This window comes from Microcebus murinus, chromosome 22 (genome assembly GCF_040939455.1).
Source record: "Microcebus murinus isolate Inina chromosome 22, M.murinus_Inina_mat1.0, whole genome shotgun sequence".
Classification (NCBI taxonomy): Eukaryota; Metazoa; Chordata; class Mammalia; order Primates; family Cheirogaleidae; genus Microcebus; species Microcebus murinus.
This window is the reverse complement of record NC_134125.1, coordinates 8148070-8172204: the sequence shown is the minus strand read 5'-3', so window position 1 is coordinate 8172204 and position 24135 is coordinate 8148070. Positions and strand designations below refer to the sequence as shown.

General features: G+C 37.3%; 1 protein-coding gene across 1 annotated transcript in view; it reads left to right on the top strand.

Moving 5' to 3' along the window:
* NAA25 (N-alpha-acetyltransferase 25, NatB auxiliary subunit) overlaps positions 1 to 23780 on the top strand; it is a 65415-nt gene extending 41635 nt beyond the window's left edge. The window contains exons 16-24 of the mRNA XM_075996569.1: positions 3171 to 3322; positions 4196 to 4321; positions 7405 to 7648; positions 8088 to 8211; positions 9203 to 9268; positions 10222 to 10319; positions 11753 to 11863; positions 16549 to 16695; positions 20820 to 23780. Coding sequence (XP_075852684.1) covers positions 3171 to 3322; positions 4196 to 4321; positions 7405 to 7648; positions 8088 to 8211; positions 9203 to 9268; positions 10222 to 10319; positions 11753 to 11863; positions 16549 to 16695; positions 20820 to 20942 — 1191 coding nt within the window. The 3' untranslated portion in view covers positions 20943 to 23780. The remainder of the gene's footprint in view (positions 1 to 3170; positions 3323 to 4195; positions 4322 to 7404; positions 7649 to 8087; positions 8212 to 9202; positions 9269 to 10221; positions 10320 to 11752; positions 11864 to 16548; positions 16696 to 20819) is intronic.
* The last annotated feature ends 355 nt before the right edge of the window (positions 23781 to 24135 follow it).

Genomic DNA, 24135 nt, shown 5'->3' with positions numbered 1-24135 from the left:
TTCCAGTTTTGAAGCATTCTAGAAGAACCAAATATGGCCAATTCATGAAGATTTGGTCATTAAAGACATTTTTTTTTTTTTTTTTTTTTTTTAAAGATGAGGTCTTACTCTGTTGCCCAGGCTGGAGTGCAGTGATGCAGTCATAGCTCACTGCAGCCTTGAACTCATGGGGTTAGGCAATCCTGCCTCAGTCTCCTGAGTTGATGGGATTACAGGTGTGAGCCACCATGCCAGCACATTATCTTATAGTAATAAAAGTTAGACTTTAATCTTTTTCTTCCCACAAATGTTGTATCTGAAGAGTTGTTTTGAAAAAACAAAAATCCAAAAAACAAAATTACAAAATATTGAAATATAGGGAAAGGACATCCCCTGGAGCAATTTGAGAGAGTTTATTATCCTCTGTTTTTTTTTGTATCATTGTTTTCAATGTTTTGCTGACATTTGTGTGTGGCAGAACTAATTCATCTGAATATATGTGATATTGAACCTGATAGAATTGTACATTTTATTGATCTGGTTCTAGGACTTTTTTCTTGAAATTTATTTTTATTACAACTAACTGAGAAGATGGAGCTAATTTAATCATATAGAAGTAGATAATCTTGGGGAGTCCTAGAATCAAAAGAAAAACACAATACAGGAAGGCAAATGCACCTTAATGCCAAGTCCCAGAATAAGAAAAAAGAGACTGTGATGTGGACTGTTTCCTAAAGGAGTCTGAGGCTAAGAAAGATTATAATTATAGTGTCATACTGTTATATGTTAAACCTTCTGCTCATAGTATGAGAAATACCTCTCTTCAAGGCCAAAGCTCTATGCTCTACATCTTTTATTCTTGGTAGTTTTGGGGATCCCTGGATGCTTTTTTCTTGGGTGACTGATGTACATCAATTCCTAAGAAGCTCTTTGAAAGAACACTGTAGGGAAAATCCAGTGTTCTGCTTAGTAAGTCTTCATGCTGTGGGATTGAAAGTTATATTTGGAAGGTCTACATAGGGATTTTCTTTCTAGAAAGGTCATTGTCTGCTGTCATCTTTCTTTTGGAATAGATTTTTTTTTTTTTTATACAATACAAGAATCGGCAGTAAGTTTTCATATCTCCAAAAGTCACTTATATGTTTATACATCATAAAAATTTCCCTTTAAAATCTCTATTTTAGCTATTCATGAAGATCATTATTCAGGGGTTTGATGTCCATGTATTTTGCTAGTTTTCACAGCAACCAGGGTTCATTTCGGGAATCCATACGGGATCTAAATAGCCTCGGTGCATAAATGAGTAGAAATAGGTATGGACAATGTATTTTGATATTTAGAAGTGCCTGTGGCTTTCAGTTTTGCCTGCAGTTCTTTTAGGGATTGTTTCTTCATATAGTAATACTTTCCTAGCCTTTGTCCTATTGGTCGCTTCCCAGGCTCTTGTCTAGCTCTACAGTGGTACTTTACTGCAGCATTAAAGGAGGACTATCTAAAAAAGAAAAGCCAGAGAATGATAGTTTCCCTTTTAGTTTGTTAAAGACTACATTCTCCCTTTGTTGCCCCTTGTTTTTCTCTTTTAAAAGCTTCTGCCATTTTTCTAAAGTGGTATTCCATGGACCACTCAGAAATTAAAACTGCCTCTACACTCGGTAAGGCTGGATTCTAGTCTTTAATAACAGCATATTTTGGAACTGTAATTTATAAATTTGATTGGAATTAACAGAGTCATATTTTCTTCCTGATTAATTGCTACATCACATGTTCCTGACCAGCCAGTTTTTCCAAGCTGTAAGTTCCTATTGCAAGGGCTGATAGGAAACCTTGCTATCTTTTCTAAGCCAAGGGGCCATAGGATAGACATACATGTTTAGAGTATCCTGGCCTCTTCTTGATGGGGTGTATCACTATCCCTTAATCAAGCTAGAAGGTACACTCAGGCTTTTTCAGGTAGTCCTTCTTTAAACCTGCAGGATCACAAGTAATCTTTTTAATTTTCTTGTGTCCGTCCGTCTTTAATTTCTCCAGATACTGCAGGCAAACAGCTCGCCGAGGTGTTCCATGGGGGTTTAAAAGCCGCATCGAATGCAGTTGAATTAGCGCCCGTGGCGCAATCCCGCGGCCTGAAATGAACCCTGCGAGGCTGTGTATCAGAGGGTATGTTGTTGACTATTGGCCTATTTTTCTACTGGGCAAATTATTCAGACATAATGGAGATGGGGGTAGAGCTGACTAACTGAGGCTATATAAAAATTGGCTTTTCCAGAAAGGATCTTTGGGGCAGACATCAGCTTTGAGCTTAACACTTTCCTTGGCCCAAAGGGGTAATCTCCTGTCTTCTGATCCTGATGGCAGTGCGGCCCATACCCATGAAATGTTCTTCACTGAGATTTTCTTCTATTGTGCCAGAATTTCTGTTTAGAATTCTTTATCTTGCCTCTGTTCTATAATATTTCATCCATATATACAATTGCGTTAATCTACAATTAAAGCACATGTGGTGAGTGATTCCCTTCTCTTACTTGTTTATGGAAATTTCCAGCAGAGGTCTTATGTAGTTTAGATGGACAAGAAACCTAGTTCTTGAAGTCTTTCTGTCCTCAGAATGGATTATGACATACATTTTTATAGGTCTTTTGTTTCGTGTCTTACTTTTATTCTAATATAATGCTTATATGCCTAATGTTTGTGATATAGTATTTGGAAATAAAGCTAAGGAGCAACCTGTCTTTTTCTGAAGGAGAGTGATTTTTATTTGGGGTTGAGGGGTGGCTGTATTATTCCAGTATTTTTAGAACCTTTGTATGAAACACAGTTTATCCTAGATGCAGAAAAACATGGAGTAATATCCCTTCCAGAATGGCACTAACCAAATTTTTGACTGATAATGGCAAAACAGAACTTCCAGTCGTGTCGAATTGAAAGACATGAATGCCAAGAGAAGATCTATGTGATAGTAGCAGCAGCTGGTATTCTTATTAGTAATATTAGTAAAGAAGACATTTATCTCAGGTATAGGAAGGAATAAAAGTAACATTTTTAAAAGGCGACATTCTATTTGGTGATAAGACCTTTATAAATTAGATTCAAAACTTAATTTTAGTTTGAGTGTTTTGTTTTGGCTGGTAAGGGTTGCTTATGTTGCCTCACTTCTGAAATATTTATACCAAGGTGATGTCTTTCCTTCCCAGACCTCAGAATATATTATTCAAGCTTACAAATATGGTGCATTTGAGAAGATCCCAGAGTTTATCGCTTTTAGGAACAGGCTGAATAATTCTCTTCACTTTGCACAAGTCCGTACCGAACGGATGCTGTTAGACCTTCTACTTGAAGCAAATATGTAAGTATTGCATAAGAGCTGGAAAGGAACTTAGGGATTAGATCAGATGCTGAGAGCCATTAATGGGCTCATGGGTGTCTTTAGCAGGCTTAAGGAACAATGGACAAAAAAGAGAGAAAGGGGGTTCCTATAAGAAAGAAAGAGAAAACAGAACCTGGGTACATGTCATGGGGAATGATAGCATACTGCCAGCAACATCTCAGGTCCAGTACAGAAGCCAGCTAGGCCATGGTCATCACCTCCTGGTCCATATTGTTCTTATAAGGTCTCCCCCTCCCCTGTAAACCAGGGATTTCAGTAATTAATGCTGATTTCCTTTATTTTGGGCTTATAGAAGCCTTTCTTTTGCTGTGTAGCAAAGCCAATATGATCTATGCTTGGTTCTCTTACTTTATATGAACTCTTCTTCTCTTTATTTTGAGACAGAGTCTCACTTTGTTGCCCAGGCTAGAGTGAGTGCCATGGTGTCAGCATAGCTCACAGCAACCTCAAACTCCTGGGCTCAAGCAATCCTCCTGCCTCAGCCTCTCAAGTAGCTGGGACTACAGGCATGCACCACCATGCCTGGTTAATTTTTTCTACATATGTATTAGTTGGCCAATTAATTTGTTTCTATTTATAGTAAAGACAGGGTCTCGCTCTTGCCCAGGCTGGTTTCGAACTCCTGACGTCGAGCAATCCGCCTGCCTCGGCCTCTCAGAGTGCTAGGATTACAGGCGTGAGCCACCTCACCCGGCCTGAACTCTTCTTAATAGTAAATCCTTCCTTCCTCTTTCCCTTCCTCTCTTTCTAATAAAACCAAGTCCTGGTTAATACATTTGCCTGGCTGTTTTACTACTGAAATAATACATACATAAATTTTCTATATCACAGATCAACCAGCTTAGCAGAAAGTATAAAGTCAATGAATCTTAGGCCAGAAGAAGATGACATTCCATGGGAAAATTTACGAGACAACAGAGACTTAAATGTTTTCTTCAGCTGGGATCCAAAAGACAGGTAACTAGAATTTAACCCCTAGCAATTTATTTTTAAAGAATTAGTATGTAAATAATTATGTGGCTCATTTATGTACTTACTATACTATGCTTTTTATAGTTATTATATTTTAATGAATATACCTACTTTTAAAAATGCTTATTATTATAAGGATATATAAAAATAAAATATCTCCATATAGTTATATAAAAAAAAAAAAAAGAATTAGGATGAATTTAAGGTGTTTTTTTTTTTTTCCCCTGAGACAGAGTCTCGCTTTGTTGCCTAGGCTAGAGTGAGTGCCATGACATCAGCCTAGCTCACAGCAACCTCAAACTCCTGGGCTCAAGTGATCCTACTGCCTCAGCCTCCTGAGTAGCTGGGACTACAGGCATGTGCCACCATGCCCGGCTCATTTTTTCTATATATATTAGTTGGCCAATTAATTTCTTTCTGTTTATAGTAGAGACGGGGTCTTGCTCTTGCTCAGGCTAGTTTTGAATTCCTGACCTCGAGCAATCCACCCACCTCAGCCTCCCAGAGTGCTAGAATTACAGACATGAGCCACTGCCCCCAGCCATAAATCTAAGGTTTAAAAAGAAAAAATCTATTTGTTGTACAAATATAAAATATGTTTGTTTTAGGGATTAGGAATTATAGATAAGCCAAATGAACAAAATATCTCATCCCCTATGTTGGGACTCCTGGCTAATCTAAAGGTTAGATCTACTTCATTTCATCTATGAAAATTCCAGAAGGATTAAAGACTATATGCTAAAACTCCTTAGAAATTCTAGAAGAAAATATAAACATTTTTATTTATTTTTTGAGATAGGGTCTCACTTTGTCATCTGGAATAAAGTATAGTGGCATTGTCATTGCTCACTGCAACTCAAGTAGCTGGGACTACAGGCATGTGCCACCATGCCCGGCTAGTTTTCTCTATATATTTTTAGTTGGCCAATTAATTTCTTTCTATTTTCTTAGTAGAGATGGGGGTCTCACTATTGCTCAGGCTGGTTTCAAACTCCTGACCTTGAGTTATCTATCCGCCTCGGCGTCCCAGAGTGGTAGGATTACAGGCGTGAGCCACCGCGTCCGTCCTAGGAAAGACTTTCTTAGCATTATATCAAATCTGAAAACAGGGTTTAGCTTCTGTAAATAGAAATAATGTGTTCTAAAGGTTTATGTTAAATTTCTTCATACAAATATGCTTCATAGATATAGAGAACTTTTAATAAATTGATTAGAAAGAAATAGTGGGCAAAGGGCTTAATAGGAAGTTCAAAGAAATGCACCTTACATCAATAAATATTTTATTTCTAACCAAAAAGCTTAATAATTGTGGTCAGCAAAGATGTACGGAAAATGTTTATTGTTGTACATTTACATGGGAGTAGTGATATGTATCAAGGTTAAAAATGCTACATACTGGCCGAGCTTGGTGGCTCACGCCTGTAATCCTTGCACTCTAGAAGGCCAAGGCAGGAGGACTGCTTGAAGTCAGGAGTTCAAGAACACCCTTAGCAAAAGCGAGACCCTGTCTCTATGAAAAATAGAAAAATTAGCCAGACCTGGTGGCACACACCTGTAGTCCCAGCTACTCATGAGGCTGAGGCAGGAAGGTTATAAGCTCAGGAGTTTGTGGTTTCAGTGAGCTGTATTGATGCCACTTGTAATCTAGCTGGGGCAACAAAGCAAGACTCTGTCTCAAAAATAAATTTAAAAAAAAAAAAGCTACATAAAATTCTGCAGATCCACTTCTAGGGAAGCAGAACCTAAGGAAATAAATGCTCAAACATACAAAGATGTACATATCGGGTATTCTGAAAACACTGATTTGTGGGTTGCCAAGACCACATTCAGTGATTCACTAGAAGGACTCAAGGGACGTAGCATATAGTTGCACTCAGTGGCTAAGGTTACTGTAGTGAAAGGATACCAGACAAGATTAGTAAGAGAAAAAGGCGTAGGTAGAGTCTGAAGAACTCCATGCACAGACTTCCAGTGCTCTCTCCCTCCTATGAGGGGACACACTGGGCATGTTCTTTTTTCTAAGCAGCGAAATAATACACTAACATATGCACAGTGTTTCTGACCAGGGAAGCGCATTAGAGCTCAGTGCTAAAGGTTTTTATCACGTCATTACATAGGCACAGCAGGCACTGGGAGTCTAGACTCCCAGAAGGAAAGCAGGTGTTCATCATAAACCAGAGGGTCTGTATAGTCTAGGCTCAGTGAGCCACTCTTATCACTTAGGGAATGGTTGCAATACAAATTTCCCAGATATCAGTCAAGGGCCAACCTTGTAAGGAGACCCTTCTAATGATAGTAACTGTGTTAATAACTCTTTACTGCATGCACTGTTATAAAAAGATGACATTTGCAAAATAGTGTAAATACTATGAACCAATTTGTTTAAAATTAAGTTGTATAAATACTACTTTTTTTTTTTTTGTCTTGCTCTGTCTCCTGGGTATAAGTGACATTATCATAGCTCACTGCAACTTCAAATTCCTGGGCTCAGGATCCACCTGCATTAGCCTTCCAAGTAGCTGGGAGTATAGGCACATGCCACCACACCCAGCTAATTTTTCTATTTTTTGTAGAGACAGGATCTTGCTCATGCTCAGGCTACTCTCAAACTCCTGGCCTCAAGTGAATCTCCTACCTCAGCCTCCCAAAGTGCTAGGATTACAAGTGTGAGCCACTGCACTCTGCCAGTGCTACTTTTAGTTACACATTTTTATACATTTATATTGCAAAAGTCAGAGGATTTATATCTTGCCTGTTAATACTGTGGGCGTTTGGTTTTCAGGCACTTTTTCTTTATGTTTTTTTACTTTTCTATCATTTGAATTTTCTATATTATGTATTTTATCAGTAGAGAAAAAAGTTTCATTTCAGGGGAAAATTACCTTTTATCCCATTTTATTGATGGTGAAATGGGGACTCAGAAGATTTTGACTTGTCTAAGGTCATTTTCAGCTAGTAAATGAAAGCTGGAGCCATTCAAAAGGCATCTTGACTGGTAAAAGCAAACTTTGATTGATTTGAAGGCAACAGATTTTAACACAGATGGTTTGGGGATGTTTCTATTTAAGGGATGTTTCTGAAGAACACAAGAAACTTTCCTTGGAGGAGGAGACCTTGTGGTTAAGAATCCGATCCTTAACGTTGAGGCTGATCAGTGGACTTCCAAGTCTCAACCACCCTGTGGAGCCAAAGAACTCGGAGAAGGCTGCTGAGAATGGTGTATCTTCCCGGATTGATATTCTTCGTTTGCTCCTTCAACAGCTGGAGGTAGCCTTGGAGACAGGAAAGCGATTTATTGAGAAGGAAATTCAGGTATTATCAATGTGTATTTGCCATCATAGCTGTAATAATTATATTTTGACTGTCTTTTTAAAAATAGGAGTTTGGGTGGGTAAGTAGCAAAGAATAGTGTTTTGTCCCAATTTATTGCATCTGTTGGAAAAAGAGGAATATTATACACTCAGAGGGAATTGCAGGGGCTTCCTCAGAGGATAGTGAGATCAAGCAAAATAGTTTTTTTTTTTTTTTTGCGATGGTAAAGTTTTAATAGCAACAAATTAATATAACATCTTTGTGTTTACCATAATGATTCAGTTATTAGTTTGCTGATTAATGACTTTTAACCAAATCGTTGAAATAGGTTTTTATCCAGTAGGTTAACATGCCTCGTTTTCTTATTTTGTATGAATTTAGATGGTTCTAAAGGACATAATTTTTTTTCTTTCTTTTTTTTTTTTTTTACCCTTGCTAGTATCCTTTTCTTGGTCCTGTACCTACCAGAATGGGTGGATTCTTTAATTCTGGATGTTCTCAGTGCCAGATAAGCTCTTTTTATCTTGTTAATGATATTTATGAGCTGGATACCAATGGGTTAGGTAAGTGTACACTTGCGAGTGTGTTTATGGAGTCTTTGTCATTGAAAACTTAATAAATGCAATAAAATGTGTAGAACCTCACACAGTTGGAAAAGTTTGGAGTAGACAGGAAGCTGTTTGGAAATGTGGAAGTGTCTGATTTAGTATGCAAGAGGATACATTACAGGTTACAAAGTAATATTTTGGAACTTAAGACCTTTCCATATTTGAAATCACTTGTTAGGTGCAGAAGTTAAAGAAATACTTCATTTGTTGAAATATTGTAGGACTTTAAAAATCAAGCCCTAAACTTTGTGGAAAAGAGATATTTTTCCTAAGCTCTCAACCCAGTGAGAATCATAAATGTTCCATAGATCATTTTTGAAAATCATAGATTTTAGATCCTAGTAATTAGAATATTTGCAGCACATAGATTTCAAGTCCTCCTAAAGAATTTTAGGTAGTACTCTTAGAAGAAAGATAATTAATGTCTTTCTTTTTCTCTTTCCTTTTTCTTTCCTTCATCTTTATCTCTGAACCATGGGATTTAGATGCCAAGGGGTCTTTTTTTTTTTTGAGACAGAGTCTCACTTTGTTGCCTAGGCTAGAGTGAGCTCTGTGGCGTTAGCCTAGCTCACAGCAACCTCTAACTCCTGGGCTCAAGTGATCCTCCTGCCTCAGCCTCCTGAGTAGCTGGGACTACAGGCATGCGCCACCATGCCCAGCTAATTTTTTCTATATATATATATTAGTTGGCCAATAATTTGTTTCTATTCATAGTAGAGACGGGGTCTTCCTCTTGCTCAGGCTGGCTTTGAACTCCTGACCTCAAGCAATCTGGCTGCCTCGGCCTCCCAGAGTGCTAGGATTACAGGTGTGAGCCACCGCGCCCGGCCCCAAGGGGTCTTAAGCCAAGAAAAATGTCCTTGCACATGAACTGCTTGTAGGTATTGAGCTTGCTTGATTTTACTAAGAAAATGAAAGTTTTTCATTTTTTGTTTCTTAATTTTAGAGGATACGATGGAGATCCAGGAGCGAATAGAAAATAGTCTTAAGTCTTTACTAGAACAATTAAAAGGTAAGTGTTATTTTTGAGGATGCCTATATTTGTATCTGGTTGTCTGGCAGTAGTTTAAATTTTTTTCTGTTACAAAAACTTGCAAGAGGATTTGAATATGATAATGCATGCTTTTGGGATTTTTAAAGACTTGTTAACTATTAAAAGTTAAGTTTTGATTACAAAAGCAGTAGATACCTGTTATAAAATGGTACAATAAAATGTTGTGCACCTGTAGTTCCAGCTACTTGGCAGACTGAACCAGGAGGATGGCTTGAGCCCAGGAGCTTGAGATTATAGTGAGCCACAATTGTGCTACTGCACTTCAGCCTGGGCAACAGAGTGAGACCTTGCATCTAAATAAAGAAATCATTGGCCGGATGTGGTGGCTCACGCCTGTAATCCTAGCACTCTGGGAGGCTGAGGCAGGCGGATTGCTCAAGGTCAGGAGTTGGAAACCAGTCTGAGCAAAAGCGAGACCCCATCTCTACTACAAATAGAAAGAAATTAATTGGCCAATTAATATATAGAGAGAAAATTAGCCGGGCATGGTGGCACATGCCTATAGTCCCAGCTACTTGGGAGGCTGAGGCAGTAGGATCGTTTGAGCCCAGGAGATTGAGGTTGCTGTGAGCTAGGCTGACGCCACGGCACTCACTGTAGCCTGGGCAACAAAGTGAGACTCTGTCTCAAAAAATAATAATAATAATAAATAATAATAAAAATCAATATATAATATAAATAATTAAAATTTCCTGCATATCAGATCATATGGGACAGAAAAAAATGAATAAAGAGCTCAAAATAAATATTGTATCCTTTGGAGTTGGTTCATTATGGGAAACGAAGGAAAAAAAGCTTCCTAGATTAAGCTTTTATAGTTGCTTATTCTTCATTAGATTGTGCATTGTTTTTCTAAAAACAGCATTGAAACAAAAATTGAATAAAACCATAACATATTTTTTTGTTTTCAGATGTCTTCAGTAACTGTAAAGGTGATCTCTTAGAAGTTAAAGATGGTAACTTGAAAACACATCCTACTCTTTTAGAAAACCTAGTCTTCTTTGTTGAGGTATGTTTTTGTTCTCTTACTGAGAGATGTGATTTTCCTTAAAAGTATGCAAGATTCATTTTCCAACAATGAACACCTTATATCTGCAATTTAACCCTCCTACTCCTGCTTTTTGTTAATTGAAAAGCAATTTAGGCTAGTTGCAGTGGCTCATGCCTATAATCCTAGCAGTTTAAGAGGTTGAAGCCTCCCAGCTGCTGATCACTTGAGGTCAGGAGTTCAAAACCAGCGTGGTCAACATAGTAAGACCCTGTCTGTACAGAAAAATAAAAAAATTAGTCGGATGTGGTGCCACATGCTGTAGTCCCAGATACTCAGGAGGCTGAGGCTGGAGGATTTTTTGAGCCCAGGAGTTTAAGGTTATAGTGAACTATGATTGTGCCACTGCACTCCAGCCTCGGTGACAGAGTGAGACCCTGTCTCTAGAAGAGGAAAATAAAAAAAGTAAAGTAATTTGAATCATTTTCTAAACTAACTCCTTGCAAGAATTCTAAGAAAATTCCATTCATAATTCTTAGGTAAAACTTGTTGATAATTTGCTTTACTTATCTCTAAGGGTCTCCACACACACTCCAAGTCTAGCTGTTTTCTCTTTCTGATTCACTCTTTATTATGTAGTTTATGTTAATTTGTCCAGCTTCTCTTATTGTTGTGATTTTGTAATTACTGCAATTACTGCAATATTATGCATTAAGAAGTTCAGGAGCTGATATAGCAAAACTCCTTCCTTTTTTTTTTTTTTTTTTTTTTTTGCCAGAGAGAAGAGGAAGATCACAAACACTCATAATCCATTGTCTTTCTTTTTATTTCTGTCACATATTTGTTTACTTTTCTCCCCCTGTAAGCTTCCTGAAGGCAGTGTACACTATTCCGATGACTGGCACATTGTAAATGCCTAAGAGATTCTTATTGAATGAGTAATCACTGGAAATACATGTATATACAAACACTATAGTATAGGAGAAGACATGTAAACAGCTAATTTAATACAATGTGGGATATGTGCTGATCAATTGAGGGGAGTTATCCATATCTATGTAAGTTAAGGTTTGCAGGTAAGATGGTATCTTATCTGGAGAGGGGAGAGAGGCATATTCTAAGGAACCTTTAGATTCCCCTGTGAAAAGGGTGTTAATAAATCTCTACTTCTTCAGGGAAGTGAAAGAAAACTATGCAGGGGCAGATGGATATAGAGCTTGGAGAGCCATAATAATAATAAAGAGTTAGGCTATCTATTGTAGTATTCTGAACAGGAGATGACAAAGGCATGGATCAATATGGTGACTGTAGACAGCAGAGACTCGAGAGAAATTGAAGGGATTTGCACAGAACTGCCAGTTAGAATGTCTTTGTTTAATCCATCGCCTTTAACTTCCTGATAGATAATGGTAGTGCAGTCCTTATTCATGAATTTGCAATTTTTCCTCTTTCAGACTATTTCTATTATCCTTTGGGTGTCCAGTTACTGTGAGAGTGTCCTGCGACCATACAAATTAAATTTACAGAAAAAGAAAAAGAAGAAAAAAGAAACCAGCATCATCATGGTAATAGCAAGAAAACACAACTAACAATCTGGTCACACGTTACTTTTTCTTTTCACTCTTTTCCTCCATGTTGTAAAAGTCCTTAGGATACTATATAAATTCCTACACACACACACACACACACTTTTTTTTTAATCACACACCTAAAGAAAAATTCAGAGACTAGTACAATGACACCCATAAGGTCTTTACCTAGATTATAATTTGGTAACAGTTTACCACATTTGCCTTATGTCTGTCTTGCCCACTCCCCCTCCTCACCTCCTCTTCCCCTTTTCTCATTTGTTGAACCATTTGAAAGAAAAGAACAGACTTATGTCACTTAACATACCAGGATAGAACAAAGGGCAAGTCTCCTACAAAACCATAATACTCAAGAAAATTTCACATTTAAGAAATTTAGTATTGATACAATAATATTATCTAATAAAATTTATATCCAAGTTTTTCAAGTTATCCAAATTATGTTCTTTATAGCCTTTTTCAGAATAGTAGCATCCTATCAAGGATATGACATGACCTTTGGTTGTTTATGTCTTTTTACCCTTCTTTAATCTAGAACGCTTCCTTAACCTTTCATTTTCTTCTGATTGTTGAAAAGTCTAGCTAAGTTTTGGTAGAATGTCCCACAATCTGGATTTTGCTAATTATTTCCTTAGGTTTAGGTTAAACATAGACACTGTCATTTTTGGTGATTTCAGATTTCATTATTTGTTTAAGGAAGTGTCTACCAGATTTCTTCCTCGTAACAGTGCCTTATTTTTCTTGAGACAAGAGTCTTACTCTGTTGCCCAGCTAGAGTGCAGACCTCATACTTCTGGACTCAAGTAATCCTCCTGCCTCAGTCTCCTGAGTAGGTGGGACTACAGGTGTGTGCTACCCCGCCTGTCGAACAGTGCCTTTTTTCTTCTGAAATTAATAAGTAAGCTATGAGATGATGCTTTTAGGCCGTGAAATCGTATTTCCCCATGAACTTTCACCTATTGGTTTTAGCACCCATTGTAAGCAGAAATTGCCTGAATCATTTATTGCATTGAAGTGTCCAAAATGGTGATTTTTAAAAATTTTATCCTCTATTATTTACCAGCTGGCATTATTTTGTAAATTAGAGCTGTAAGTGTCACTATTTGGGTATTGCTATGGACTCATGTTTTTAAAATTCACTTTATTATAATCTATTATCAACTTTATTTTTTGGATGCTCAAATTGTCCCAAATTGGGGTAGCCCCTTTAAGCTGGTGTCTGTCATTTAACATGTCCTTGTCAGTTGTTTGTTTTGTTTTCAGGCCTAGGAAGGGGCAGGTGGGGCTGTCGCTGCCTCCCCTGAACGGCCCTTGTCAGCTTTTGAGCTCTTTCTGGAACAGCAGAAATGCTCCACATACTTTGTATTTTCTCACTAAACTGAACTCAGATATTTTTTCAAGAGCCCTTGTTCCTTTATGGGGAATGGTATTCTGAATCCAAGATCTAGGTGTTGACTGTGCTTATTGCTAGGGAGCTTTATTGCCTGTAGTTTCTTTCAGTGGAGAGACCTAGGCAATATATTACACACACACACACACACACACACACACACACACACACACTTTTAAATAATGAATTCTTACTGATACCTCCAGTTTTAATCCAGCATCGGTGTTCTTTTCACTCTTTCTTTCATTGCCTATTTGTAACTTCCTTTTCCCAGAGTGAGAACCCGGGTTCCCAAATACCATCAATATATTTATTCATCAGTTGTTTCAGAATAATTACTAAATAGTTTTGGGAATTATAGCTCATGACATGCTGTTTTATAATATTAATGTTTGAGTTCATACTGTCATTATCAATAGATTTCTTGTCACTGTAACAAAATAATAACCATTGTCCTTTGAAAATGTTGATGGTTTGGTAGTAAAATTGACTTTGTGAACGATTCAATAATAATTCAGGAATTCTTTAGACACTTTGCTAGGTGTTACCATTTATCCAAAAACAAAGGGTACTTAGATTTGAATGAGGGACTAAATGAGAGTACCTTCTTTCCTTCACTCTGTTCAAGATAATTTAACAAACAACAAGAAGAAAGATAATTTAATAGAACATAAGTGCAAAGTTTTAAAGTATAGATCAGAATTGCTTGGTTGCTCTTGCTTCTAAAGAAAGCCTACAATCCCAGAACTCGTTGAATAGCTTTTTGGTATTTGGATTTTGTGCTATTTGTTGTTGCTATTTTTTTTGATCTCTAAAAATACGAATGGTTTCCCTTTTTGTGATTATCAGAGTAACCCATAAAGGTGTTGAAAAAGTGAAAATCATCCATATGCCCAGCAACCAGTGATACCACTGCTAAAATTTTAGTGGTAATCAAACTAGGACATGGGGCCTATTTTTTTTGTTTTTGTTTTCACTTAACACGGTATCTTGAACATCTTCCCCTACCCCCACCTCTTATGAAAAAAAATAGGCCAATTAAGAGCTCTTCTATATTGGGCATCTTTTAATGTCACAAATATAGATGTATCTCATTACTTTAATGGCTATATATCATCCTATTGTATTAATATACCATAATTTTTTTTTTTGTTTTTTGTTTTTGTTTTTGTTTTTTTTCTTTTTTATCTATTACCTGAGTCTCAATTTTTTTTTTTTTTTTTTGAGTCAGAGTCTCACTCTGTTGCCTAGGCTAGGGTGCCGTGGCATCAACCTAACTCACGGCAACCTCAAACCCCTGGGCTCAAGGGATCTTCCTGCCTCAGCCTCCCTGGTAGCTGGGACTATAGGCATGCACCACCATGCCCGGCTAATTTTTTGTATATATATTTTTAGTTGGTCAATTAATTTGTTTCTATTTTTAGTAGAGACGGGGTCTCACTCTTGCTCAGGTTGGTTTCGAATTCCTGACCTTGAGCGATCCACCTGCCTCGGCCTCCCAGAGTGCTACGATTACAGGTGTGAGCCACCACACCCGGCCTATAATTTATTTTTTATTAATGAATATTTGGTTCTGATTTTTTGAGCATTATAAATAGTGCCACTGTTAAAACATAGACAAATTCACAAAGATGGATTTATAATATCGTTTTCTTAGGATAGCTATTAGATCTGAAATGAACTAAATATGTACATTTTTATACTCCTCAACGATATTTTTGAGTTTGTCTGAATTTTTGACCATCTGATAGGTAAACATTGATATCCCCTTTTTCTAATATGCATTTTCTTAAAATTTATTGGTGTTGAACCTTCAAAGACTAATTGAGTGAAAAGCTAGCCTTCCTATTTGATTGGCTGGGTTTCTCATCTTTATATGTATTTTTAGTTGTATCATATATTTCTTGGATTTCTTTGATATGTTTTCTGTTCTTTGCCCAAGTTTCCTATTATAATAGTAATATTTTTCCTATTGATATGTTTTGAGCTATTGGATTCTTAGCATAATAATAGTGTTATTAATCCTCTGTCATACATGATATAATTTTTGTTCAACTTGTTATTTTTTTAACTGGAGTGATTTTTTTGGTCAGTATAGTAATATTTTTTTAAAAAATAATCTTTTTAATGGTTTCTAGCTTAGTGTCATGTTTAGAAAGGCCTTTTCAACTGTCAGTGTCTTGATTGCAGAAGTGGTTATCTAAATTTTCTTCTGGTGCTTTGATGGGTTTTTTTTTTTTTTTTGAGACAGAGTCTCGCTTTGTTGCCCAGGCTTGAGTGAGTGCCGTGGCGTCAGCCTAGCTCACAGCAACCTCAAACTCCTGGGCTCAAGCGATCCTTCTGTCTCAGCCTCCCAAGTAGCTGGGACTACAGGCATAAGCCACCATGCCCGGCTAATTTTTTCTATATATATTAGTTGGCCAATTAGTTTCTTTCTATTTATAGTAGAGACGGGGTCTCGCTCTTGCTCAGGCTGGTTTCAAACTCCTGACCTCGAGCAATCCGCCCGCCTCGGCCTCCCAGAGAGCTAGGATTACAGGCGTGAGCCACCACGCCCGGCCTGATGGTTTTTTTTTTTTATATTTAAGAATTTAATCTATCTGAAATTTATTTACATATTTATTTACTATCTTATTTTTTTTGTATTTCCAAATATCTAGCTAGTTATCTGAGTACCATTCATTCACTTGAAATCACTATTTTGAAATGCCACCATTTGAATCTCTTATACCTTGGTCCATCTCACTACTTGTTTCCTTTGACTATGCCAGTTTATTTATGTACCAGTACCACCTGGTTTTAATGTAACTTCAGAATGTACTCTAATCAATCGTTAGGGCAAATTCCCCTCACTACTCTTCAGAATTTAGAATATTGTTTCTGTTCTCTATTAACATTATAGGAAATATCAAAGACATAAAGAGAGGAAAATAAAGTCTTGGTTCCTCTCATATCCTTTAGCATTCCAGAAGATTCTGAGCCCTAAGTTGAGTAATGACCAACTAAGATATTTTCTATTGGTTTCTTATGTCCAGTTCCCCACAGTGAAATAAAACTCCATTTAAAAAAATGCTTAAGTCATCATTGTTGAGTTAGCAGTTATTTGGTGGTGAATTTACCTTGGTTTGAGACTGTCTAGTCTAAAAATGTATCCATTCCTGTTGTTAATAGCATTGAGTAATGCTATAGCATGAAATTAGTATAGCTTATGTGATGTTAACATAGGAAATATGTTTGATAATCTTTCAACTCTTTTTAATTCTTTTCTCAGCCACCTGTTTTTACCAGTTTCCAAGACTATGTTACTGGGCTTCAGACTTTAATTTCCAATGTTGTGGATCATATTAAAGGGCTTGAAACACATCTAATTGCACTTAAACTTGAAGAACTTATTTTAGAAGACATTTCTCTCTCTCCGGTAAGAGATTATAGGCAACCCGCCATGTTATATATATAGTCATATGTTCTTATTTTTAGCTGAAGGAAAAGTTAATTCTTAATTAATCACTTTCTCCTTATAAGACTTATGAAGTCTTATAGAAGGTACCTGGCAGTAGTTTTTTTTTGTGTTGGTGGTGGGTTTTTTTTTTCTCCTTTTTATTTCCTCCCACTGCTCCTCTTTTCTATACATTTTTGGGGTGGTTTTTTTACTTTGAAAACTAATGCCAGCATTTTGAGCAACAGAGGGAACCAGCCATCCTTTGAGATCCCGGGACAATCTCCTTGAGTAAGAATTTGCCGGCTGCCGAGTTGGCTGGCTTCCTTGCCATCCCAGTAGTTACCACCTCAAGGAGGAGATGTTGGACATCAAAAATAATTATGTCATTAACAGTTAGGCTAGAGCAAACCAGCCAGAAAGGTAATGGAACTAAGTATGTAATCAGAGGTACCCACCATCAAATGTCTCCTGATACTATTTTAGGCCTTTTTGTTAAAATTCTGCTGGTTGTTCACAAAATCCCTATGAACCCTTTGCCTTTAAAATATGGATTCTTTTTTGTGAGTGCCGATTCATTGACCAGGAATAGGGTTAGGATTTTGGTAGAGGCCAGAATGACAGTGGTGGAAACATCTGTTTCTAGCCAGTTAGTTGTTCCAGTGATGAAACTCTGATCTTAAGAGAGTACTTCCCTGCAGTAGTTTGACCTAAACCTCTGCTGATGAGGTTTAGGTCACCGAGTAGTCTGACTGCAGCAATCATCCTAGCCCCAGACCTTCCTTATGGAAGGGAATGTATGGAATCTAGCCTGGTTTACCAGCCTTAAAAGATTGTAAGCCCCTCTTTTGTAAACCTTAAAAATGTTAGAGCTTTGAACAAGGCGCTTACTCTGGGAAGAAGTTCAGAGTATTTAACATTAGCAAAGACTGATTAAGGGAAGCAGATGTGTTCACATTGAAATGAGCAAGTGAAAAAGACTCACTGGAGTTGGGATGAAGAGTAATAGGTTTTCACCAGGTGGACAGAAATGGACAAAAGGGATCTGAAGCAGGAAGAGGCACAGAGGCAGGAATGAATCGTGTAGGGCAATGTGAGTCACATTGGCAGAGCCAGAGCTTGTGGTATGTGGGAAAGGACTATTAGATAACAAAGGTGACAGGCACAGTAGTAGCCCTGCTTTTGTGACCATTCAATAGTGGTTGTTAAAAGATCTAACTCCTGTAATAAGGAATAACAGTCCTCATTTCCAGTATTTTAGAGATTGTCCCTAACTTTGTAATACTCTAGATTTTTTAAGCTCTAGTTCTGTCCTTTTGACCTTGGGAAAATGATTAATACTTATCCTCTCTGGGCCTCGATTTCTTTATCTGTAAATGGAGGTGATAATACTTACTTCATAAGATTATAGTGAGGATTAAACAAAGCACTTACTGGCCTTATATTGCCTGCTTTTGTTAAAGTTATGATTTACACTGCATACTGAGCAGTACCAACCACCAAATACAGGATCCACATAGTGCTGGAAACTTTCTTTTTAGGTAAAATATCTCTTCTGTTCATTGTCATTAGTCATCTCTTTTCTCTTTCCTTCCTTTTTTTTTTTTTTTTTTAAGGCAGATTCTGCCGTGGCATCAGCCTATAGCTCATAGCAACCTCAAACTCCTGGGCTCAAATAATCCTTCTGCCTCAGCCTCCCGAGTAGCTGGGACTACAGGCATGCGCCCCCATGCCCAGCTAATTTTTTCTATATATTTTTAGTTGTCCAGCTAATTTCTTTTCTTTTTTTCTTTCTATTTTTTTTTTTTTTTTTTTTTTTACTAGAGATCCGGTCTCGCTCTTGCTCAGGCTGGTCTCAAACTCCTGAGCTCAAACGATCCACCCACCTCAGCCTCCCAGAGTGCTAGATTACAGGTGTGAGCCACTACACCTGGCCTCCTTCCTTCCTTTCTAAATTTGAAAAACTGAACAAGCCACTGGACTATGACCTGTAGTCCTAGTTCCCTCTCTTCCTCCTATTGGTGTATCCTTCCTTCTGTTGGTGTAGCCAACAGAAACTGGTGGTGTGTCCAGACCTTTCTTTGTGTATTTATACTCACAGAGAAAATATACAGTATTATTATTTTTATACTTTATGTATTTGTTTATTTATTTATTTATTTTAGAGATGGAGGTCTTGCTCCATCACCCAGGCTAAAATGCAGTGGCATGATCATAGCTCACTGCAGCCTCAAACTCCTGGGCTCAAGTAATCCTCCTTCCTCAGCTTCCCAAGTAGCTAAGACTACAAGCATGTACCACCATTCCCAGCTAATTTATTTTTTTGTAGACAGGGTCTCATTCTGTTGCCTAGGCTCGTCTTGAACTCCTGGCCTCAAGCGAACCTTCTGCTTCGACCTCCCAAAGTGCTGGGATTACAGGTGTGAGCTACTGTGCCCAGACTATTTTTGTACGTTTTATTTTTGCTATTTTTATTTAACATTTTCTTTTTTTTTTTTTTTTTTGCGACAGAGTCTCACTTTGTTGCCCAGGCTAGAGTGAGTGCCGTGGCGTCAGCCTAGCTCACATCAACCTCAAACTCCTGGGCTCAAGCAATCCTCCTGCCTCAGCCTCCCGAGTAGCTGGGACTACAGGCATGCGCCACCATGCCCGGCTAATTTTTTCTATATATATTAGTTGGCCAATTAATTTCTTTCTATTTATAGTAGAGACGGGGTCTCGCTCTTGCTCAGGCTGGTTTCGAACACCTGACCTGGAGCAATCCACCCGCCTCGGCCTCCCAGAGAGCTAGGATTACAGGCGTGAGCCACCGCGCCCGGCCTAACATTTTCTTTTATAGAGACAAAATCTTGCTGTTGCTTGGGCTAGAGTGCAGTGGTGCCATTATACCTAACTGCAACCTCAAACCCTTGGGCTCGAGCAATCCTCCTGGCTTAGCCTCTTGAGTAGCTGGGACTCCAAGCACACACTACTACATCTGGCAAATTTATTTATTTATTTTTAGAGATGTTGCCCAGGCTGATCTCAAATGCCTGGCCTCAAGCAATTTTCCTGCCTCAGCCTCCCAAAGTACTGGGATTACAGGTATGAGCCACCGTACCTGGCCTATTTTTGTTTTTTGAAAAGTAAGTGATATGCTATATTCTGCAGCTTAACTTTTTTTCACTTTGCTTTATATTGAAGAGATCTATTCAGGCTAATGCATATGGATCAGTCTTATTCATTAAGCAGCTGTATAGTATTCAAAATATAAATGCACCACAGCCATTGGACATTTTAGGTTGTTTCTTTACATTGGCTTTTATATACAGTACTGAATGAAATTTATTTATATGCACATTTGTATTTCTTAGCTATATTAGGTCTGAAGTAATATTGTTGGGCCAGAAGGTGTGTTCACCTGGTTTCGCTATAGTTCTAGGCTTTGCAGAACTGCCAACTTCATGTAAAACGAATCAATTCTCAGCCAACCTCCTTTCTCCTATGTTAGAACACTCCTTCCCCTTTATTTTTTGTGCTCTATACCACAGCAAATATGTTCCAACAAATATTGAACTCATATATTTGAGAAGGCTTAGGAAAGCTGTGATTGCCTTTTATTGTTTTGTCTCTTGAACCCATGATTATTATGGAGAGAGAATTGTCAGTATGGAGGTGGTAAAGTTGATGCCTTTTAAAAAGTGGCAGTGATAATATTCAAATTAGTAGTAAATTTCTACCTTTTTTCCTGATGAAAACAATCAGAAATCTCTAATTTTTCATTTTGTTCAGCTTATAGCAAAGTACTAATGATTTTATGTCCAAATTACCTAGTAATAATTTTCTATTTTTGTTGATTAAAAACTAGCAATCAGAAATCTGTTTCTCTACTTTATATAACTTGTAACAAAGGGTACCTTAAAGAATAATTATGTTGAATAAATGGGTCTCTGAAAAGTCTCATGAAAAAATATACATTTGTGATGAACTTCAGCTTTCTTTGCACTTCATGAGATTGAAAATTGACCCCACCCACTCTATTCTGCTAGAACTTACAATGAGACCAAAGGTAATGGTAGTTTTAGCTTTTATCTGAGGAATAGTACTTATTCTTGTCTTCTTTATAGGAAGAAAAAAAATTTTCAAAGACTGTTCAAGGGAAGGTGCAGAGCAGTTATCTGCACTCACTTCTGGAAATGGGGGAGCTGCTGAAAAAAAGACTTGAGACCACAAAGAAGCTAAAAATATAAGGAAGTATGAACTGCAGGCACTGATGACTCTACAACAGAAAATGACACCATCTTCCCAGGCAAAAGCAACATCTGGTTGGCCATCACTTTAATCCAGAACTTCCTCATAAAATGCATGAAGGACTTTGATCGTGAATTAATTTTTTTAGGTATTAAATATATACAACTGATTAAATTATTGTATATAAACCAGAAGCAGGACCCTCATCTGGGTTTGACCACTTTTTATACATGTTCATATGCATATGGCAGCAACAAGAGAACCCTACTTTTCTTCCCTCCCATCACCCAAAACATCTGGGGGGCAATCTATAAAAGCAACAATAGAAATTAATTGTAAAGCCTCAATCTCATAGCAGCTGAATAGCTCTAGCATAGCAGCAGTGGAAGTTTTGGTCTGGTCCTTGAGCCACAGGAAGCAGAGGGAACCATGACTGGGTGCAGGCCCTCTTTTCACAGCAGCAGGTTTGTTTTGAGGCTTCCTCATCTGCTTGGCTCCTATAGAACAGGTACACAAAGGGCCTTAGATGAGATTTGGCATAAGTACCTGCTGCTAAAGGGCACAGCTCAGATGACCCCACAGGCACTCATTTTTTGGTTTAATTTTTGCCTGATAGCCAAGACATCTTCATCCTATCTCCTGTAAGAGTTAAATCTCAGATAGGAAGGGAAGTATGACTATTTACAGCTGTTTAGAGGGGAAAGCAGTGCAGAGCACTTAATAAGCCTGCTGAGGACTAGCTTGCTATGTTTCATCCATTTGGGAAAGATAGGAGTCATTGTTTTTACAAAGAGAGGTGTACATAATTTATTCGGGCAAGTCTGATACTTCATTGGTTTGGTCATATACTACAATTGATTCATGAGTCATATATATATGTGTGTGTGTATATATATATATGCTTGATAATTAAGATTTAATACTTTAGTGTTTTTAAGTGGGGTTTGGGAAGGAAAGAATGTATATTATGGATTTAACTTAGGTTTTAAATTTTAGACTGGCAAAAGAGATGTTATCCAGTGGGTTTGAGCTTTGGTCGACTTTCTTTAAACATGGAGAATTATACCAGAATGCTGTTTACTTTGTTCACCTGGAGGTCCCCAAGACTATAGTTTCAGAGGTTGGTCTGATACAAGAGATACATATATTGGTCTTGGAAATGTTATACAATTTCTTTGATAACATTTTTGTGTTTGAATCCCTGCTTCTGTTTTTGGTCTTTGTTACTTAAATACCGTTCAAGTTAGTAATTCTGTAAGAGCAAATAAGTGAATTTGATGTGGAAATTCAAGCATCTAATGGAGGATTGGTCTTGGAAGACCTTAAAGGTCCTTTCCAATGCACTGCTCCAGTGAAATGTGATACTTTTTTTCTTTTAAAAGCAACCAAGAGAGATTTGGGAGAATCTCTGTATGCAAGGCAACTTCATCTTTCCCTTTCTTGACTTTCTCAGATTCAGTTTGATATGGTGATCAATAACTGTTTAAACTTCAAGGAAATTTTTAAAAAATTACTACATTACTTGTTCGCAATAAGACTTGTTGGAAATCCTAGTCCATCAAATAATTTCAGAAATTTATTTTTGATATAAATGGGTAGCCACAGTTGTTACCCCATGCCAAAAGGAAGAACTGTCTTGAACAAGATGAACTGAAAATTCTGATTGATTCTAAATGTCATTTAATGACAACATATCATAATTTCATAAACTATGGCCTATTTTAGATGGAACTTTGTGTGTGTCTGCTGGGAGGGTTGGGGTATGTGTGTGTATGGCATGTGTTCTTGAAATGATGTTTCTTTGAATATCCAAAAAAGTACTGTACTGTAGAAATGCTCTTTGAAAATGTCTATCAACTGACCATGATCAATCTAGCATATGTATGCTCAGTGGGCTGGCCTTCGTCCTTAGGGACAATGCGTGACTCTAGTGGTCTACCTAACCAGTCTCTTGCCTGGAGGTGTCTGGAACCTTTACCAGTTTTAACGACAAATAATGTTACGCTGAGGTTATGCTTCCTTCGTTACTTGCTGATTTTCCTACTAAATGTAGCATTTCAATTAGATCCAGCTCTCACCTTTTGAGATTAATTGTAAGAAGAATGAAATTATGCAGAAATGGCCAATATCTCTTATTGAGCTGTTCTTTTGGCAACTGTCATGCACTATAAATTGTGTACAGTTTAAAATATATATATATATATTATATATATTCTTACATGAGTAAAAAGCACCCTCTCCCAGCAATCGTTATGTCATTGGAATTTAAAAAGAATTCCCAAATAACCCATTGCTGCTGCTGCTGCTGTTTTTGGTTTGTATGGGTTTTTTTTTTTGTTTTTGTGTGGTAAAAATTGATATTTAAACAAAAAGGAAAGGAGAAAAAACACGACTACTGTTTACAGACTGAAAAATTAATGCTTTTTATACTACTGAGATCCTAAGTTAAGACTTTCCAAAGCAAACATTTGGTTTAAATCATTTATCTGATGTGGATAAAAAGTAGAGAAATTTTTAGTGTTCTCCACATAATGGAAAATGTATAAATGACTAGTTATGTTGCCCATCAATTTTGTATATTTTCGTAATTTTAAATGTTCGAAATTGCATTATATTTTGCAATCAACTATGTTCAATCTGGATTTGTCTTTCATTTTAACTTTTAATATAAAAAGGGGTTTCAATGTATTGACAGGCTTGTTATTGAAACTTCCTACTCATTTGATGTGATTTATTAATAAGGGAAGTATATATTCTTCCTTCTTCAAAATTAAGTTAAACATAGCAAATCTACTTTAAACTGGATGGGTTAATTTATATAAACATTTTCATTTTAAGTTGGCATTTCTGCCTGGTTCATTTTTGTTCAAATTGTTAGAAGCCACAACTTTCTGAATGATGTAATTCATCTCAATTTTGTGTTGAGTGCTATATCTGCAGAAAAGTTCTAATATTTGAAGATTTGGAATTTTTGTTCCAAGCAGTCTTTTCAGTTTAAAAGGGTAGTACCGGCCAGGCGCTGTGGCTCACGCCTGTAATCCTAGCTCTTGGGAGGCCGAGGCGGGCGGATTGCTCAAGGTCAGGAGTTCAAAACCAGCCTGAGCAAGAGCGAGACCCCGTCTCTACTATAAATAGAAAGAAATTAATTGGCCAACTGATATATATATATAAAATTAGCCGGGCATGGTGGCG